General features: G+C 47.9%; 1 protein-coding gene across 1 annotated transcript in view; it reads left to right on the forward strand.

Annotated features, from left to right (window-relative positions):
• Positions 1-662: 662 nt before the first annotated feature.
• The window catches only part of SEZ6L (seizure related 6 homolog like), a 177,179-nt gene continuing 160,094 nt past the window's right edge, over positions 663-17,747 (forward strand). Inside the window, exons 1-3 of the mRNA XM_033098415.1 lie at positions 663-1,034; positions 1,133-1,261; positions 1,752-1,925. Coding sequence (XP_032954306.1) covers positions 663-1,034; positions 1,133-1,261; positions 1,752-1,925 — 675 coding nt within the window. The remainder of the gene's footprint in view (positions 1,035-1,132; positions 1,262-1,751; positions 1,926-17,747) is intronic.

Consider the following 17,747-nt stretch of genomic DNA (forward strand, 5'->3'; position numbering starts at 1 on the left):
TTGCAAAGGTAATCCACATTGTCAGTCTCCAAGCGGTCCCCATCTAGTCCTCCGCCAATGCCTGTCCCCAAGCATCTGCCTATCTCCTGGCCGCCCCCCCCCCGGCCCCCCACCTCCATTTGTGGAGAAAAGGCAAGTTGCTGAGAATCAGGGCTGGGCACACAGAGCAGAGGAGGGTGGGCCTTGAACTGCAGCTCAGATGAGGGAAGGGGGGTGCAGAAGGGATAAGGGGCTAGCTTAGCTGAGAGAAAGTCTTGGCTGGCTCTGGTGCCTGTTGAACAACGCGCATGTGAAAGACGAAGCTCGCATTAGAACATGGAGACATTTTAACTGACAGTCTCTGGTTGGGCTTCAGAGGGATCGAGAGCCCTCAGGTCGTGGATGCAGAATTTTGTGGCCATTTGTATTATTCCAGGGAGACCGACATCTCTCATGGGATCCATAGAATTTGAGACTTTCTAGGTTATAGGGACTCACTTTGGAAACACGGGAGGGCTGGCAGGGAAGAGGGCTGGTTAGGGCCCAAAGGGTCTGGAGGATTGAAACACAGCTGAGAGACCTGGACTTGGATCCATCTGGAAAGCGGGGCGATGATAAGCGTTAGGCTGCTCACAGGCTAGAGGATGAGCTAGATGTTGAGGCCTCCATCTCACCGTCTGGAAATGGTCAGGACTCTCTCCAGGCTCACCTCGCCAGCGCAGGGCTGCGGTGAGCATCCGCCAAGAGGCAACGCTCGGCCCCAGGACGCAGCGGGAATTGACGTTAAACTTGCAGGGCCGACGGGCCGGCGGCCAGAGGAGGAGGCAAGCACCCGGGGCGCAGCAGCCCTCTCGCTCGCTGCCCGCCGCCCCCTCCCTCCCCTGCACTCGCTCGGCACAGACTCGGCCCCAGCCCCCTCCCTCCTCCCGCTCGCTCTACGCTCGCTCGCTCGCTTGCCGGCTCCTCCTCACTCGCCCGCCCGCGCCCAGCACAGCTCGGCCAGAGAGATCGCGGGGCTGAGCGCGCGTCCGCCCGGGGGCTCCGGCTGCTGCCCGGTCCGCAGCCCCTCCCTCGCTCCCGCCTTCCCTGCCTCGCTCGCTGCCTCCCTCCCTCTCTCCTTGCCCCGCTCCCGTGCTGTCCGCCCGCCCGGCAGGCAACCCGCGGCTCCGCGGCTCCAGCAGCATCCACGATGCCCGTGGCCCGGCCGCCCGCCGCGGACTCGGCGGAATCTCGCTGCTCTTTGCTCTGCTCCTCGGACCCCCGGCGGCCGCTCTGGCGGGAGGTAAGCGCCTGGAGAGGCGGGGCGGGGAGGGGGCAAAGTTGCAGCGAGCGCGGGGCGGCTGGGGCTGGCGGCTGACCCGGGCCATTCACGTACCGCCTGCCCGGACAGGGACGGGGGGCGGCTGCCCAAATTCGGGGCTAAGAACTGCGTCCCCTTGGCCCGGGCCGATGGGAGTGTGGAGGCGGGGATGTGTCTGATGGACTCCGGCGCTTCCCCGCTTCGGTTGCGGGCTCCCTTTCGGTCTTTCCCGCTGTGGGGCTGACTCCCCTTTGCAGCCCCAGAGAATCTCCTTGGCGTGGGGTAGCCTCCAAACCCCAGACTCCCAGAGCTCTCTGCAACAGCACTCGGGCTGGGTGCCAGATAATTGTCACCCTTTCGGGGAGAGGAAGACAGGGGGGACAGCTGACCCGCCCTGCAAACTGAGACTAGACTCAAACGGTGCGTTAGGGTGGGGGCTGGGGCGTTCCTAATGCCGCTCCTCCCACCCTAGGACACCTTGCGCCTTTTAGTTCAGGCTGCCTCAGGGGACCGGGTTTCAGAACACATCCCAACCAAGTGTCTGAAGCCGAACTTGGGTGTGGCTTTCGCCTGGAGGCCAGCTGAGGGGTCTCAGGGTTCTCAGAACTTGGCAGGGTTGGGGGGAGTGGGTGGGGAACAGGAGACGGTAGGTCACGGTCAGGAACCTGAGCGAACCCATTCTTTCTCTCCCTGACAACCTAGTGTCTTTTAACACTATTATGAATTGGGTGGGGGTTACTTTCAATCTCCCACGTGCTTGCCAGTTGGGAAGGGGATCCAAGTTTAGAGGAGAATGGCGGCTCCTCCTTCCCAGACCTGGAGCCACACCCTCTTTTCCACCCCTCTGAGGTCCCCAGGAAAAGTTGGGGAGGGGTTTGAGGTGGAGAAAGGAGTACATCACCTAACTCACCCAAAGCTAAAGCCCATGAGCTTCGAGGGTTTGTTCAGCCACTAGGAGACCCCAGAGTGGAGAGGAGCGCTGTTAGACCACCCGACTCGCCTTCTGAAAGTCCAACTGCCCTTTTCCAGAAAACCGGTTTCCTCACGTGGGAAAAAGCAGGCAGTGGCAGGGACTTCCCAGGCTGAAAACAGTCGGAGAGTGCACACTCTGTCCATCTGGAGCTCTGTCTCTCGTTTGAACTGTCTTGACCGGAGTTAGGGAACAGTGCCCCTTTTCCCCGGGATTTCCGGACCCCTGGTGCGCAGACACCTGCTTTCAGCACTAAAAGGCCGCGGACAGCTCTCAGCTCCCAGGGGCCTAGCCCTGGGTCCTTTTCCCTTCAACTGTTCCCCGTGGCCTGGAGTGCCCTCCACAGCATAAATCAGGCATTTAATCCCCCACCCCTTTCTATTTAAACGTGGAGCCTGGAATGCAGAGAGAAGGAAATAATTCGTCACCTTTTGTTAACAAAGAATGTCATTAAAGAATCCCCCACGTATGAGGCAATATTATTCACAATTTACACCAGGTCTGACAGTTTCTCTGGGAAAGATGGGGAAGAGAAACTGATTTAAATAAATCGTTTCCACCACAGCATACCCTTTCTTAATTAGCTGTCTTTTCCAACGATGGCTTGGTGGCCTTGAGGCAGAGTCCAGATCTTCCTCTCTCACCCGCCTTTTCAAATCTGTGTTGTGACTAACACACACAAAAAGAACGTAAAGCTAGCCAGTGGCTTGCTGACTTTTCTAAAGAGATGCTAGCCTTTGATGACCACCCTCTCCAATAAGTCACCCTCCGGGAAAAGTGTCTTAATGGCACATATTAAACTGTCATCCACGACAAGGATTTCATATCCTCCTTCGTTCACTGGCTTCAAACAAAATGTGTGTATGTTTTAATTTTTAAGACATTTTATATTATTTTGCCAACGGCTCCACACTATGGCTAGCCAGCGTATATTTTTAATTTATTTCAGGTCACTGCCAAATTAAGTCAACCAATGTATTACTTCAGAAGGCTCATTAACAACTGTGCTGTTCTGACTCTGAGCCTCTCTGAGTCATCGGGAGGGAGTCAGGGTAGCCAATGAGCTTTGCCAATTCTGATGGTGCATTTGGAAACAATTGACCTTCCACAGTAAATTCTATTTTTAACGTGGAGCCCAACTTCCACTAATCGTCAGATGGAGAACCGTTCCTCTAGTTCTATGTTGTAAGCGAGTCCTTCTGTTTGTAAATACTTGAAAGGGACTTGTTGCTACATTCTTATGCAGGTCACGTGACTCTCTGGGCCATTTTGCTGTAAGGCATGAATAAGTATAAAGTGTAACTTGTTTTTGAAGAGGCTTCTTATTGTCTAAGATATGCACATGGGAATAATTGTAACTACGCGCTAAGACTGCAGAGGCTGAGTGTAATTTCTTTTCTCTTTCTCTTGAATTAATAAAGCAAATTCAATAGTGCTCAATATGACTCAAATTTGCTGCTTCCTCCTAGTCTCTAACGTGCGTTGTTGTTAGATTCACTTAAAGACCATTTTCATTTTGGATCCACGTTCTTTTCCATGGGGTTTTGGCCGCCCCTGCCAGGGGCCGCCTAATCCAAGCTTGAAGGATTCTTCTTGTGTTTCCAGGGCTCAGGGAGACATTAGGAAAATAACATTGCATTCTTTCCTCTGTCTTCCAAGGTAAAAGGATGTTTCTTGATCAAAGTGGCTTGTTTTCTGGGTGTGCTCACACGTTCATTCCTGCTATTTCCAAAAGCTATTCAAAAGGGCTCTGTTTACGGGTCCTCATATTTGGTCCACAAATTTTGCAGCACGCTGTGGTGCAGACCTCCACTAGAGGCGCTCAATGCTATATAGTTGGTGATGGAAGGCAAAAGAGGCGAATTCTGAACTCTGGAACCACCAGGTGTGTGCAATACCAAAGGTCAGCAGAACTGATTTCTCATCAGCTTGGAGATGGCCCGCCGTCACCATCTACCTTTCCTTTTCTGCTTACCACCATTGATGCCTATGTCTCAGAGAGAAAGTATTGATGACACTTGATATGTGCAGTGAAAAAGAAGAGGGAAAAGCGGAAAGAGGAGGAGAATGCTCCAAGAAAGGCCACTTGGAATACAGAGTCCACCTGCCCTTTTTATACCCGTTCATGATTTCCTTCATGGAGCCAAATTGCAAAATACCAAAGAGGCCATGCAAGGCTTTTCTGAGGAGTTGGCTAGCTGGGCACTGGAATTAGATCTAGAGAGTCCTGGTAAAGAAATAATGTGGTTTTGGGAAGCAGAAGATCTCAGTCCAGGTGCAGCTTCCTGGTTTCTGAATGTGTGACCGTCAGCAGGCTTATCCTTCTCTGAACCATCTGTGGAAGGGGGCGGGGGTGATTTGATGGTCCAGCCTGGAAAGAAGATTGCATTGATATAACACTTGTAACGTGCCTAGCACATAGTAGGTGCTCAAGTATGTTTACTCCCTTTCTTTGCAGCCTTTCCAAAGATCAAATTGCCCCTATTCGTAGGTGCCACGAAAGCACATTCCTGACGTCAGGTGGTGTGAAGCAGATGTTGCTGTAAATATCCGATAATTTACGCCAAAGTAGAAGGAATAGAGGCGGGATAAATGAGTAGCTCTAGTTATCTATATGCTGGCTGTGGCAAGTGAGAATGTGTCCTCACTTGATACAGAGTTCCTTCCTTTCCAAAGTCCCTACTGTATTTCTTTGAACCTCAATCTACCATCAGGAAGCAGAGTTCATGGTACCAGAGATGTAGGATGGCAGGTTAATGGTGGAAAGAAGAGATACACAGAGAGTCTTCTGGAAAAAGCCATCTACTCATTCATACATGTATTAAACATTTACTGAGCACTTTCTATGCATGCAGCAGGCTGCGTGTTGGGTGCTGGAGACACAGAGTAATATGATGACGTCCCCACACCGTAGTGGCAGCACAGTGAAAGACAGCAGCCGGTAAAACCACCCGCGTCCATGCTGTGTGATATGTGCTTGGGAGGGGGGTATCAGAGTGCTATGAGATCCCACAGGTGATATGTTTGACCTGGCTAGAAGTATTTAGGGACGGCTTTCCCCTGTGCAGGTAGCATTTGAGCTGGCGCTGCAGGGATGTGACAGGGACCAGCAGCTGGAGGAAGATTTCTACACGGGCTTGTGAAGATCCGGAAGAAGGCTTCACTTTCAGAAGGTATCACCACCAGCGGAGAGAGGGGAACAGAAATGAGTGGGAGGGGAAGGTAGACTGGCACACATGCTCACACGTGAGAAAGATAATCAGACTGGTCCATTCTCCTTGAACTTCCCTGGACTTCGTGGGCTCAGAGCTGAAACAAAAGGCCTGCGAGCCGCCGTGTTCACTCTGCCCACTAGAGGTGGTGATGACACCAAAGGAATCCTCTCTGACGACAGCCAGGCCCTGCGGCTGAGTACAGGCAGCAGCGCACAGCCCTGGGTAAACACTGCTTTACTGGATTTGCAGTAGTTGTGTCCTCTGGTTACCAAGTGTCCTCAGAAGCAGCCCTTGGTGGTGGTGAAGGTGGGGGTGTGGAGAGGGAACAGGGCTGCTTTTAGGGGCGGGTAAAAGGATGATGAGACTGGAGGTCAGTGGACCCACATGACAAAATTTACAGTTGACCCTTGAACTACATGTGGGTTAGGGACACCGACCCCCCCACAAAAAGTTATACATAAAAACATCCACGTATGAGTATAACTTATAACTTTTGACGCCCCCACCCCAAACTTTACAAATAATCTGCTGTTGACTGGAAGCTTTACCGATAACATAAACAGTTGATTAACACGTTTTATACATTAATAAGTAAGCTAGAGAAAAGAAATATTAGGAAAAATCTTAAGGAAGAGAAAATACGTTACATACTGCCCATATTTATTGAAAAAATCCATGGATAAGTGGACCCCGTTCGAATTTCAGGGAGGTAGGTACTGGCACTGAAAGCTGAAGGCCGCCGAACACCCCCATATGTTTCTCTCCTCCTGACCTTGTTATGAGAGAATCACAAAATATAACACTGCTATTTGCCATTGGTGTGCGCCTACTATGTGCCAGAGGACTGTCCAAGTACTTTTCGTATATCCACCCATTTGATCCTCACCCAAACCTATCAGGTGATATCACTAACTAGACAGTACAGATGAGGAGGTGGTGTCTGAGAAAGGTACAGGCACTTGCTCCAGGTATATAGGTGATGGAGTCAGGATTCAAACCCAGGACTGTGTGACTGCCAAGTCCAGGCTTGTTTTAGATGCTAGGCATAAGGCTGTAGGTATCGCATAGCCATAGCCAAATGGAGAGCTGATACAAGCCCAGAAATCAAGGTAGTTTGGACTCTGGGAGGGGAGACGTTGTCTCGCCCAGTGATAAATGCCAGGTATCTCAAGTTCAGCACGCCAAGAGAAGACCACAGTTCATCCCAACCACCCATGCCCTCCTGGTGGCTTCTGGGTGAAAGCATCCTTCTAGAGAGGACTAGATTGAATTCCCCAACTGGCTGATTTTAGCAGCATGGACCGTGAGCTATATGCTTTAGTTCTGTGAATCTATTTTGGCCTTACCTGTAAAATTGAGGGTCATAGTCCCTTGCAAGATTGTTAAGAATAATCAATGTGTGTAGATATGTGTAGCCTATAGCAAGCATCCAATAAAACTTGCCATTGTTGCTCCTATAATTCATCTGGTGACCTTCTATTCATCCTTTTTCTGTGAGATCTTCCCTATGCCAGTTGTGAATGCACTCTATGCCCCCATCACATCTTATCCCTCTGGTATATGTAACTCATGTGCTGAAAACACATGCGTTACCAGTTTACATGCCTGCCTCCCACTAGATAATGAACTCTTCAAAAATCTCAACTAATCTTATCCACATCTCTCTTCGCATATACCTAACCCAATGAAAGTGCTGAACCCATTTGTAAAACTATGTTTAATTACCTTGCACCTTAATCTTCGTTGTGGGGAGGTATAATCAGTCCTAAGATCTGAATTTAATTTCCACCTCTTTCTCCTGCATCTTTGTGGTCTTAGGCAGGTGTACAAACCTCAGTGCTTCATCTGAAAAATGGGAATAATTACAGTGCTGCTATGAGGAAAATCAATGAGATCATAGATGTGAAATCACTGACGAATTCTACAAAGAGGAGGAGGAGAGAGAAAAATTAGAAGACGAAGAAGGAGAGAAATACACTTTGAAAAAAGGAAAACAAAAACCCCACCTTGTGCAAACACAGCGCCCCAGACAGGCCCTCTAATGGGTCCCTTGCTGAAAGCCATCTTTCTTTCCAAAAGGCATTATGGCTGCAATTATTTATCCTGTAGCTTAGCTCATTCGAAACAGGAACTTTCTGGACACAACACTGGTTGTTGTAGAATCCGCCTTCTCTTTGGTCCCTAACAGCTGCAAGTACAGCAAATGTCCAGCTGAAAAATTGGGAAAGTATAGCAAAGTGAATGAAAAACCCAAGGGCTTTCAAGTCCGAACAACCTAAGTTTAAATTTGTTGCTTTCTGTTAGATGCATGACCTTGGACAAAGCACTTTGTCACCAGGGGCTGGCATGGATCTTGCACAGGGGTGATGGTCTGTGGTCTGTCCACTTCCCAGGGATCAGGTCATTGGGGTGGGGAACTCTTATTCTAAAGTGACTCCACCCTCTTTTAAGAACAATGGATCCCTGCTTTCCTCAAGTGTATGTTCTGAGACCCAAGGAGATATGGCAATGAAAGACTTCAGGATATCTGTCTCCATTAAACCAACGGCATCCATACCCCAATGGGGTATATACATTATGTGGCCATGGCATAGTGACTGCATAAAAAGAGCTTTAGTAGAAACTGAAATCAAGCCATAGCTCCGTTCCCCTGCTGACTTGGCACCCGAATCTTGAAGGCACCAGTGGACCAGCTTGCACCTGGGAATGGTGCCATCCAAGCAGATGGCTCCAGTCAAGCCAACAAGAGTTCCCATGGAAGCTCGGGGAGGGTACAGGTCTCAGGACAGGTGCTCCTCATGTGCTTCCTTGCTCACCCCATAGGACGTGGAGAGTGGCGGATTGAGAAACCCAGCAGGCGTGTGGGGTGTGAGAGCCCTGGAAGGATCACGTGAGACCTAGACGATGTGCTCAGGGCCAGCGTTGGGCAGTAGCTGGGCACGAGGGATGGTCCCAGGGGCAGGAGGGTAGAGCGAGGTGGGTGGATACAGTCTAAGAGATGGAGTCTGGAGCTCGGGACAAGTCTTAGTGGGAAGAGGGATGGGTATTCGCTTCTGGATGACAGTTTCCTTATCTGCTCTCACCCCTTCCTACTTTGGAGGTGGGCATGTGCCAAAGTTTAGCATCGTAAATTGGTCAGTTCGGGATACCAAAATGGAACATTGGTCAGGACCAACAGCCCAGCTGGGCAAGGCGGGTAGCATAATAAAGAGTGCAGATGCTGAAGTCGGAGAAGTATTGGTTTCCACCCTAAGTGTGTAACCTTAGATAAGTCACAGAACGCTGAGATGATGGGCTGGGGGGTTGATGAAGGATGAGGATGGTGATTTGTTCTTATTTTTGTTGTTACTCTGAGCTGATCTTCTGATTCTCGGATCAGTGCTGGCTTCCAAGAGAGGAACCATTATTTGTTTGGGCTGTGCAGAGCGAAGATGCACTCGGGATAGTTCAAGAATAAGAAGGCGAAGGAGCACTGACTCCGGGTGGTGAACACACCATGGGATTTATAGATGATGTAATGCAGAATTGTACACCTGAAATCTATGTAATTTTACTAACACTTGTCACCCCAATAAATTAAAAAAAAAAAGAGAGAAGAAGAAGAAGAAGGCTTGCTCGAAGAGTCCCCTGAATATTAGGCTACGGATGTTCCAGGGAATGGCTTCTCTTCTCCATTTCTCTCTCATGGCATCTGTTTTTCTCTGTATCTATTGCTTCTGGCTCCCTCTCCATTGCCTGTCTGCTTCTGCTCACTCCTCATAGATCTCCCTCGTGCCCCTCCATTTGCGCACGGGGCCGTTATGGCTTCTCCAGCTCAAACTTGGCATGGGGACTGTCTAATGTTGGTAGCCACTAGTCACCTAGGGCTATTCAATTTAAATCTGAATGCATTAAAATTAAATTAGAATGGGAGATTTTCAGTCCCACCAACCCTATTTCAAGTACTCAGTAGACATGGGTGGCTAGAGGCTGCCGTGTGATAGGACAGCATGGAGAGAACATTTCCATATTGACCGAAAGTTCCATGGGACAGTACTGCCCTAGAGGATGGCAGCCCAGACAACCTTCTAACACTCAGCCTCTTCATGTTTCCTGGTTCAGACTCCTAAGCGGAATCTGGCGTATCCTTCTCAGGCAATAGGTTGGCTGTTCGTGTTTACCAATCATCTGTGGCTGGGGTGGTAAGCATGCCATGTGGTATATATAATACAGGGCCACTCAGGTCTATGATTTGGGTTGAGTAATCACCACTAATAGCATTTCACACTCTGGTGACTCTGCTGGCCTTGATCGTTGCTTCCTCAGCCCTCTTCGTTTGCTAGGATGTGGCTCTGGAGAACTCTTTTGTGAGTCCATCCATATTCATCAAGCTGTGGGCTCACTGATAAACATCCAAGAGAGCTGAGAAGAATCACAATGTATTGTAACTGTCTGTTGACTTTGTCTCCCTCCCTCACAGGACAGTGAGATCTTTGGAGTCAAGAGTTGACTCTTATTATCTCTCTATTCTCGGCTGTTTTGTTGAATGGATGAGTGAATGAATGAATAAATCATGAACGAATGAATGTATGAAGAATGAATGAATGAATGCATTCTTTGGCCATGAATGACTCAAATTGGGGGCGCGTAGAATGCAAAACATTTGCAGAAAATGCACAATCTTCGCATCATGTGTGAAACTTGACTTAGGAAAAAATAATTTAGGGTAGCAGTATGTGAGAGGGGCCCTCAGAAATGGGTGTATTTAGGCATTTAAAGGTGATCCATTCTCTTTGAAAAACAGGCTGGGGTAGAAAGGGAAGAGAAGCTTCAAGAGAGCCTCCCAGGAGCTCGCCCCCTCTTTGTGAAAGGTTCATCAGGAATGACAACAATGCATTTCGGAGCAATGATGGAGATCAATGGCGAAACAGGATGTGCTTTTTCAAGCATGTGGTTCCAGCCATGGTTTTAGGAGCACAGTTATTACACAATGTTGTGGTTTCTCCCAAGTTTATCATTATAGAGACATGGGGAGGAGGTGCTTACAGAATGGATTCAGAGTGAACTTGCTGAGAGTGGTGGACTTGGCACTGCCTTAGGACTGAGACGGCCTGAATATGGATCCCAACTCTGCCATTTGTGTGTTGTGTGGTGATGGAGGAAGTCACCCAGTCAGCTCAAGCCTCAGTTTCTATCTGCAAAATGAGAATATAATGCTTCCTCTGCCTCATTCCACAAGGTGGATTGGAAGAATGCAATGCCTACAGCCACCTCCCCGCACAATTCCAGGGGGAGCTATTCATACTACAGTGTATGGGAATGGTCCCCCCCAAAGTTCAGCCGTGCACAACCTATGCAGCTGTATGTGCAGCCCTGGGTACTGAAGTGCGTCACTCCGCTATAAAGTAATTAGCTGAGGGAGAAGCAGAGCTCTCCTTCCACTTCTCATTCCCTAAAGTCTTCTGATCAGGCCTCCACCTCCAGGATCCCCTTGAAAGCAGGTTTCCCAAGTTATAAAGCTAATTTGGGGCCAAGCACCTCGAAATTCATGCAAAGTGTGTGGAATCAGGCCTGGTATTCCAGGGCTTCAGGAAGGAAAATTTGCTTAATTTATGGCATAAATAAAATATGACGTGCAGGGGCTAATTTGTATACTTTTACTTCCACTGGGGTTAAAAACCACATTTTGTTTTTAAGGAAACCTTAGACCTCCCTTTGTCCTCCAAATGGGTAGGCTTAGGCACATTACTTAACCTCTCTGGGCCTCGATTTTCTCAATTGTGAAATGAGAATGATAAATGGACCCACGTCGTAGGACTGTAGTGAAGAGTCCGGAGTTGACCCTGTGAACTCGTAGAGTAGTTAGTGGTTGGTACATAAAAGGAGCACAATAATTATAGTATCATATATAATATATGATAACATATGTCATATCATCATCGTCATTCATGAAACATGTATCTATTCTCGCACTTGCTGTCACAGAAAAGTCAAAAGGATACGACGTCGCTGTGTGCCCAGCCCAGGACCTAGACGTATGCTGGCACATAGCAGGGTCAGTCGTGGGATGCAGCGGCAAATGGATTGTAATCGCCATTAATCACTGTCCCACAGATGCAGGTGTTTGAAAGCCTTTCTGCCCTGCTAGACTCTACGGTCCTCCGAGACGGAGAATGTGTCTCATTTTGCTCTCAATCCCCACCACTTAACGGGACACGTCCCAGGTAATAGAAACTCAATGAGAGCAGAGTTGTTGAATGAATGAATGAATGCTGAAGTGCCAGCAGTCTTAATTAACGTGCAGGAAATGCTTGTTACTAGCATGCATGGCATGTGAGACCGTCCTTTCTGTGAGGTCTTCCTCACAGACTGGGAGCTCCACATGCCTGTGTCACCGATATCTAGCTCAGAGCATGGCACATCCGGCAGTCAGCAGGTGCTCAATGCATATGGCCAAGGCCAAGAGCTCAGAATTTAGGGTCACAGAGACCTGAGTCCGGATCCCAGCTTCCTCACTTACTAGCTGCATAACCTCAGGCAAGCTGTTAGTGCTTTATGGAAAAAGTATGGGCAGCGAAAATGACGGTATCTTTTTCATCTAGTTGATAGGAGACGCAAATAAGGAATTTTCCATCAAGAGCTTAGCATAGTACCTGACACAAATTAGATCCTCAATATAGACACTACTATGAATAAATGAATGAATGACATTTCCCGAGAGTCTTGATAGAGGAAGAGGGACGTGGTGTCTAATAACCAGCTGGAATAGAACTCACGATTGCTGGAGCCCCACAGATAAAACGTTCTGTGGGAGAGGAACATTGAGTTTACAGCAACCACATCTAAACGCTGCTTCCCAATTTAAGGTATTTTGTTATCTTGGTTCCAAGAAGAAGGCAGGGGTCCAGATGGGTGAATTCATCACTCACTGGCTGGTGTTTTATGACCAAGGTTCACAGCGATCATCCACAAAACCCCCGGCAAGGAAACATATAGGCGTGGTCCCGTCCTCTGTGACCCCTCTTGCCCTCAAGGGCTTCCAGAAGACAATGTCTGGGTCTTATCTGTCTGTCTCTCCACTATGCCCCTTCCTTGTTTCCAAAGAAAGTAGAGCCCTGGCAAGTCTGAGAAGGAAACACACTTGTGTATGCATGAGAATCCCTTCTATAAATCCCTCATTTATAGAAGAATCTCGCTTAATTATTAGCAGAACTTCAAAGGTGACTAGTATAGCCATTTGATGATAGACAAGGAAGCTGCAGATGGCCAAACAGTGGTGGGGTAACATCGACTGATTCATTCAAGACCGACCTTTTCTTTCTCCAAGACCTTCTCCTCTGAACCAAGCATTTGGAAGGAGCTAGAGATACAGAGCTGAGTAAAACATAGCCTTGCCCTCAAAGAACTTAACCTCTAACCATTCTTCAAACTCAAGTATGACTCAAAAATGCAAGTTCTTTCTTCTCTCCTCTCTCCTTTCTCTCATGTGGCCCTGATGACTTCCCGGCAAGGGGCAGCTCTCTTGACAGCTCAACCAGTCAAGTTGGGACTGGTGAATCCCCAGGGCCACCACCTGCGATCCTGGTTGGTATCTACAGAGAGCAAACTGGTTTGGTCTCACCCACCCTCATTTCTAGGGAGGAAAAAAAACTTAGTTGATGCTCTTTAATAGGCCAAATAAATGTATCTCTTTAAGAGAACCTTCAATAACCATCCCCGAGTTCAAAGGGACAGACGAGAGAACTTCAACAGGGCCTGCTGAAAGCAATATTTCTGAGTTCATTTACAGCACCACTATGCTGGTGCTCTGTTCTCTTGTACACATGGGAAAATGCATCCTAAGCAGAATTGCAGAGAATTATGTACATGTACCTGAGTAGTGCATATACATAATTAACATGCCCATTATTTCCATAAAGCATAAGCTAGGACAATCAGTTAATGAGGTTTGGCCAGAAACAAATTATTTTGGGTCCTGGGGTGGTTTTATTCTAAGTAGTAATAATGAGTCATTAACTTGTGCATTGCATGAGACATTGCCTGGTTGTACTAGATTGTCTCAAAGACAATAGCCCCTCTAAGTTGTTTGATATGGAAAATTAGTCCTATTTTTCAGATGAGGAAACTGAGGGTCAGAGAGACTCATGATGGAATGGTTGCTTGGCCTTGGTTTTTCCTGACATTGACTTTTTTGGATACTGGACCATATTGTGTAGAATCACTCTCATTTGGGGCATATACACTTTGAATTCTTGCAAAATGGCGCCACGACGTCCATTATTGGACTGTAACATGCTTTTCTCCTTCTTGAGCCTTTTGTCTGTGGTTGGAACAAGCCCAGAATTTCCCCCAAGTCAGGCTGTCTTCACTGGCTCCCTCAGTCCCCAGTTTCCAAGACCCTTCCCAAATGCCTCCCCTCCCCCACCTCCCCCCTTTCCCCTCCTTTCCTCCTCCCCTCTTACCCCTCTTACCTGTCCTCATGCTTCCATGGCCCTAGACTGGTGTCTCTGCTATAGTAACAAAGCTGCACTATTCTTAGTTTTTGTTTATGTATCTGTCTTTCCCACTAGGCTGCAGGAAACTCACTGATTCCACCACAAACAGCCAGTATTTAATGAGTGTCTGCTGTGTAGGATCTGCTCCAGGCATAGGAACAAAAACCAACAGGGCCAGCCTTCAAGGAACTTACATTCTCTGTGATCTTGCACTCATTCACCATTCAGCACACTCACTCATTCATTCATTTATTCAACAAATATTCATTAATAGACCACGTGTTGAGCTATATGCCTGCAGCTCTGCTGATCCTCAGTATTTGCATAATGGGGTGGAAAGAACAGCCCATGCTTTCGATGAAAGAGAAAAGGTTAAGCTTGTCAATTTGATATAGTAAACAAGATAGAGTTTCCAAAGCGTTTCAGACATTCCCAAGGGCACTGCACTTGAACGAGTTAAAAAGAGAGCCGGGGACTCTGAGAGCTTGGTGGGGGTTGGGGGGAGATTCCTCACACCTCTGGGGGCTCTGCCAGATCCAGACAACTCAGTCTGACCTAATATAACTCCTTGCTATGGGCTGGCAGAGAGACCACCTGACCGAGAGTCAGAGATCTGCATTCTGGAGATGACACAGCTGCTAAAGATGTGCTGTGTGACCTTGAGCCCATCTCTGTCCCTCTCTGGGCCTCTGTTTCTCTATCTCTAAATGTAGTGGCTTGGGCTGACTCAGTCATTTCCAAATGGACTGTGAGTTGAAATCCCATGGGGAGCTTTTAAAGACACAGACACTCAGGGTACACCCCTGCCTGCTGTCTGGGAAGCTCCACACACACCTCCCAGAGATTTCTGATGTGTCAACAAACAGTGCCTGGATTATTTGATCCCTAAACCATGACTTTTTATGATTCCTTCATTCATGATAATTATATTTAGCATCTATATGCCTGGCATATGCTGAGCCCTTTACTTGCATTATCTCATTTAAGCCATATAATAAGAGTCCAGTGGGGTAGAGATGATCATCCCCATTTCACAGCAGTAGCCACTGAGGCCTAGAGCAATTTGGTGACTTGCTCAAGGGCACACAGCTCTAGTAAGATCCAGAGCGGAGGTACGTACCCAAGTTTGGGTGACTTGAAAAGAATTCGCTGCCTCTCTGTGGTGTGGATGTGCGTGGGACTCTACTCACCGTGCTCCCCACCTGGGGGCAATCCAAGCTCTCACGGCACCTCTCTTCCCGGAAAATCTAGTTAACTCCTTTAATGAGCCAAATCAATGTGGCCCGCGAAGGGTGTGATAGATCACACTCAGCTGTCCGTGAACCAGGCACAGGTTGGCTGTGCACGGGGACGGTCTCCCTGACATGAATGATTGCTGCCATCAGCCCTCTTTTCTGCTTCTGTGCTTGCAGGGGACAGGCTGAGCCAGAGAATGTTAGCACACAGGTTTCAACTCTCAGCTTGGCCAAAGATAAGTCACCAGAGTTTGGGGCATTTGGAGACCTAACAAAAAGCCACTGCAGCCTGAGTATCAAGAACAGAGAAGGAAGTGGGCAAAGTGAAACGAAGAGGTGGGTGAGGCCAGATCCTACAGGGCAGGGAGGCTGTCAGAAGGAGTTGAGTTTATTGTCAGGTGCTAAGAACTCACGGTCAGCAGGGGAGTGGCCTGTTCCGGTTTGATGACACTGTCTAGGAAGTAGATGAGCGGTTATTTTGGAGGCTCTGGCAGACAGGACTTGAAGAAGTCAATCCCATCCCCTCACCACCCCTGTGGGCCAGGCTTACCTGTCTCCTGCCTCCCAGCTAATGTCTGGAACCGCTGAATTCCAGCACGCCCAGCTCACCACTCCTGGCACAATCTCTCCCCGACCACGTGGAGGGGCAGTCTACGTTCTGAGCCTGCTCACAAGTCCACAGTGTTCCCATCCCTTGACCCTTCAGTTATGTTTAAAAACTCCAGCTCATCCACTGGCTTGTCCCCTCCAACCTGGCCTGGTGGTTTGAAAGGCTTTCTTTGTCCTCCCTGTGGTGGCTAGAACACAGGGAAAGCAGCAGAGAGGGGAGGTAAAGAACATAAATTTGGACAAACGATAATGAAATCCACCCTGCCCCTGCTCCCCAGCCCTGATCAGAGTGTACCAAATGGATCGTATATATATTATCACGGACTCGCAATTTAAAGTAGGCCCGACATTGCTGGGTAAATTACATGACATTTATAAGACAGCTGAACAATAAAAATGTGCTTGGGGCAGAAATTAGAAATACCAAGCCTTCTCTAGCAAAAGACATTTTTACAAATGCATGAGCACCTGAAACAAATTTGGAGGCCCTGTCATTTTGATTTAGAGCCAAGGAAGTGGGGCTGATCCCTAAAGAGGAGAAACAATTATCTGGGTGAGAAAGATTTTACAATTCTGGTTCTTATCACTAACCTGCCTTGGATTCAAAAGCGCCGCGTAGAGAAGAGGGTTGACTCATGGGTGAGAGCGGGGACCCTTCCTCACCTGCATGACCCACAAACCCCATGTGACTTCCACATGCTCACTCCTCCAGGCAGTCTTCCCTGCCTGTCTAAACTGGGTTGGGAACATCTCATTGGAGGACGCACACCTACTTTGTTTCAGTTAGCTACTGCTGCATAACAAACGACCCCTAAAACTTAGTGGCTTAAAATAACAACCATCTGGTTATTATCTCACACGATTCTGTGGTTTATCTGGGCTCAGCTTGGCGATCCATGTATTGGACAGAGGCACCGTCATTGGGTGGCTTTTTGGACTGGAAGTGTTAAGCGGCTCACCCGTATGTTTGATAGGTTCAGCTGCTTATCAGCCGAGTATCTCAGTTTTCCTTCACGTGGCTTCTCTCTGTGGCTTGGGCTTCTCCCAGCGTGGCAACTGGATTCTAAGAGAGAGTGCTCCAAGAGCCAGAGCAGAAGCTGAAGATCTTTTAAGGGCCAGCTTCAGAAGTTGCATATCGCATGCTGGCGGTGGAAACAAGTCACAAGGCCAGCTCAGATTCAAGGGGAGGGGAAATAGACCCCACTCTTGATCGGGGGAGTGGTAGAGGCTTGGCAGCCATCTCTAATCTACTTTTATCTTATACTGATTCATGCTCTAGAATGAATTGTGCTATTAGCTTGGGCTTGGCAGTTGTCATGCAAAGTACTCACCATTCTGTACTCTATTGTTGGTTCCTGTGTCTCCTTGTGCAAAGGGGCCCTTGTCTAATTCATTTCAGGTATACGGGAGGTGCTATAAGTTCAGGTTTGATAGAGACCACAGTTCTGGGTGTTCATTCCAAGTGTGGTCATCCTTTAAAAAAAATTTTTTTTATTAAAAAATATAGCTAACATACAATATTATACCGTTTCCTCAAAACTAAGACCTAGCCACACAATCAGCTGTAATGCATCTTTTGGAGCAAAAATTAATATAAGATCCGGTATTATTATATTATATTACATTATATTATATTATAGACCCAATCTTAAATTATAGTAAAATAAGACCAGGTCTTATATTAATTTTTGCTCCAAAAGACGCATTAGAGCTGATTGTCTGGCTAAGTCTTATTTTCAGGGAAACACGGTAGCAGTTTCAGGTGTGCACCATAGTTATTCAACATTTATATACCTATAGAAGTGATCACCATAAGTCCAGCATGGTCTGACACTGTACTATGCTATCACAATATTATTCACTATATTCCCCATGCTGTACGTTACATCCCCATGACTTATTTGTTTTATACCTGGACATTTGGGCCTCTCATTCCCCTTCACATTTCCCCCCACTTTTTAATTT

This window comes from Rhinolophus ferrumequinum, chromosome 25 (genome assembly GCF_004115265.2).
Source record: "Rhinolophus ferrumequinum isolate MPI-CBG mRhiFer1 chromosome 25, mRhiFer1_v1.p, whole genome shotgun sequence".
Classification (NCBI taxonomy): Eukaryota; Metazoa; Chordata; class Mammalia; order Chiroptera; family Rhinolophidae; genus Rhinolophus; species Rhinolophus ferrumequinum.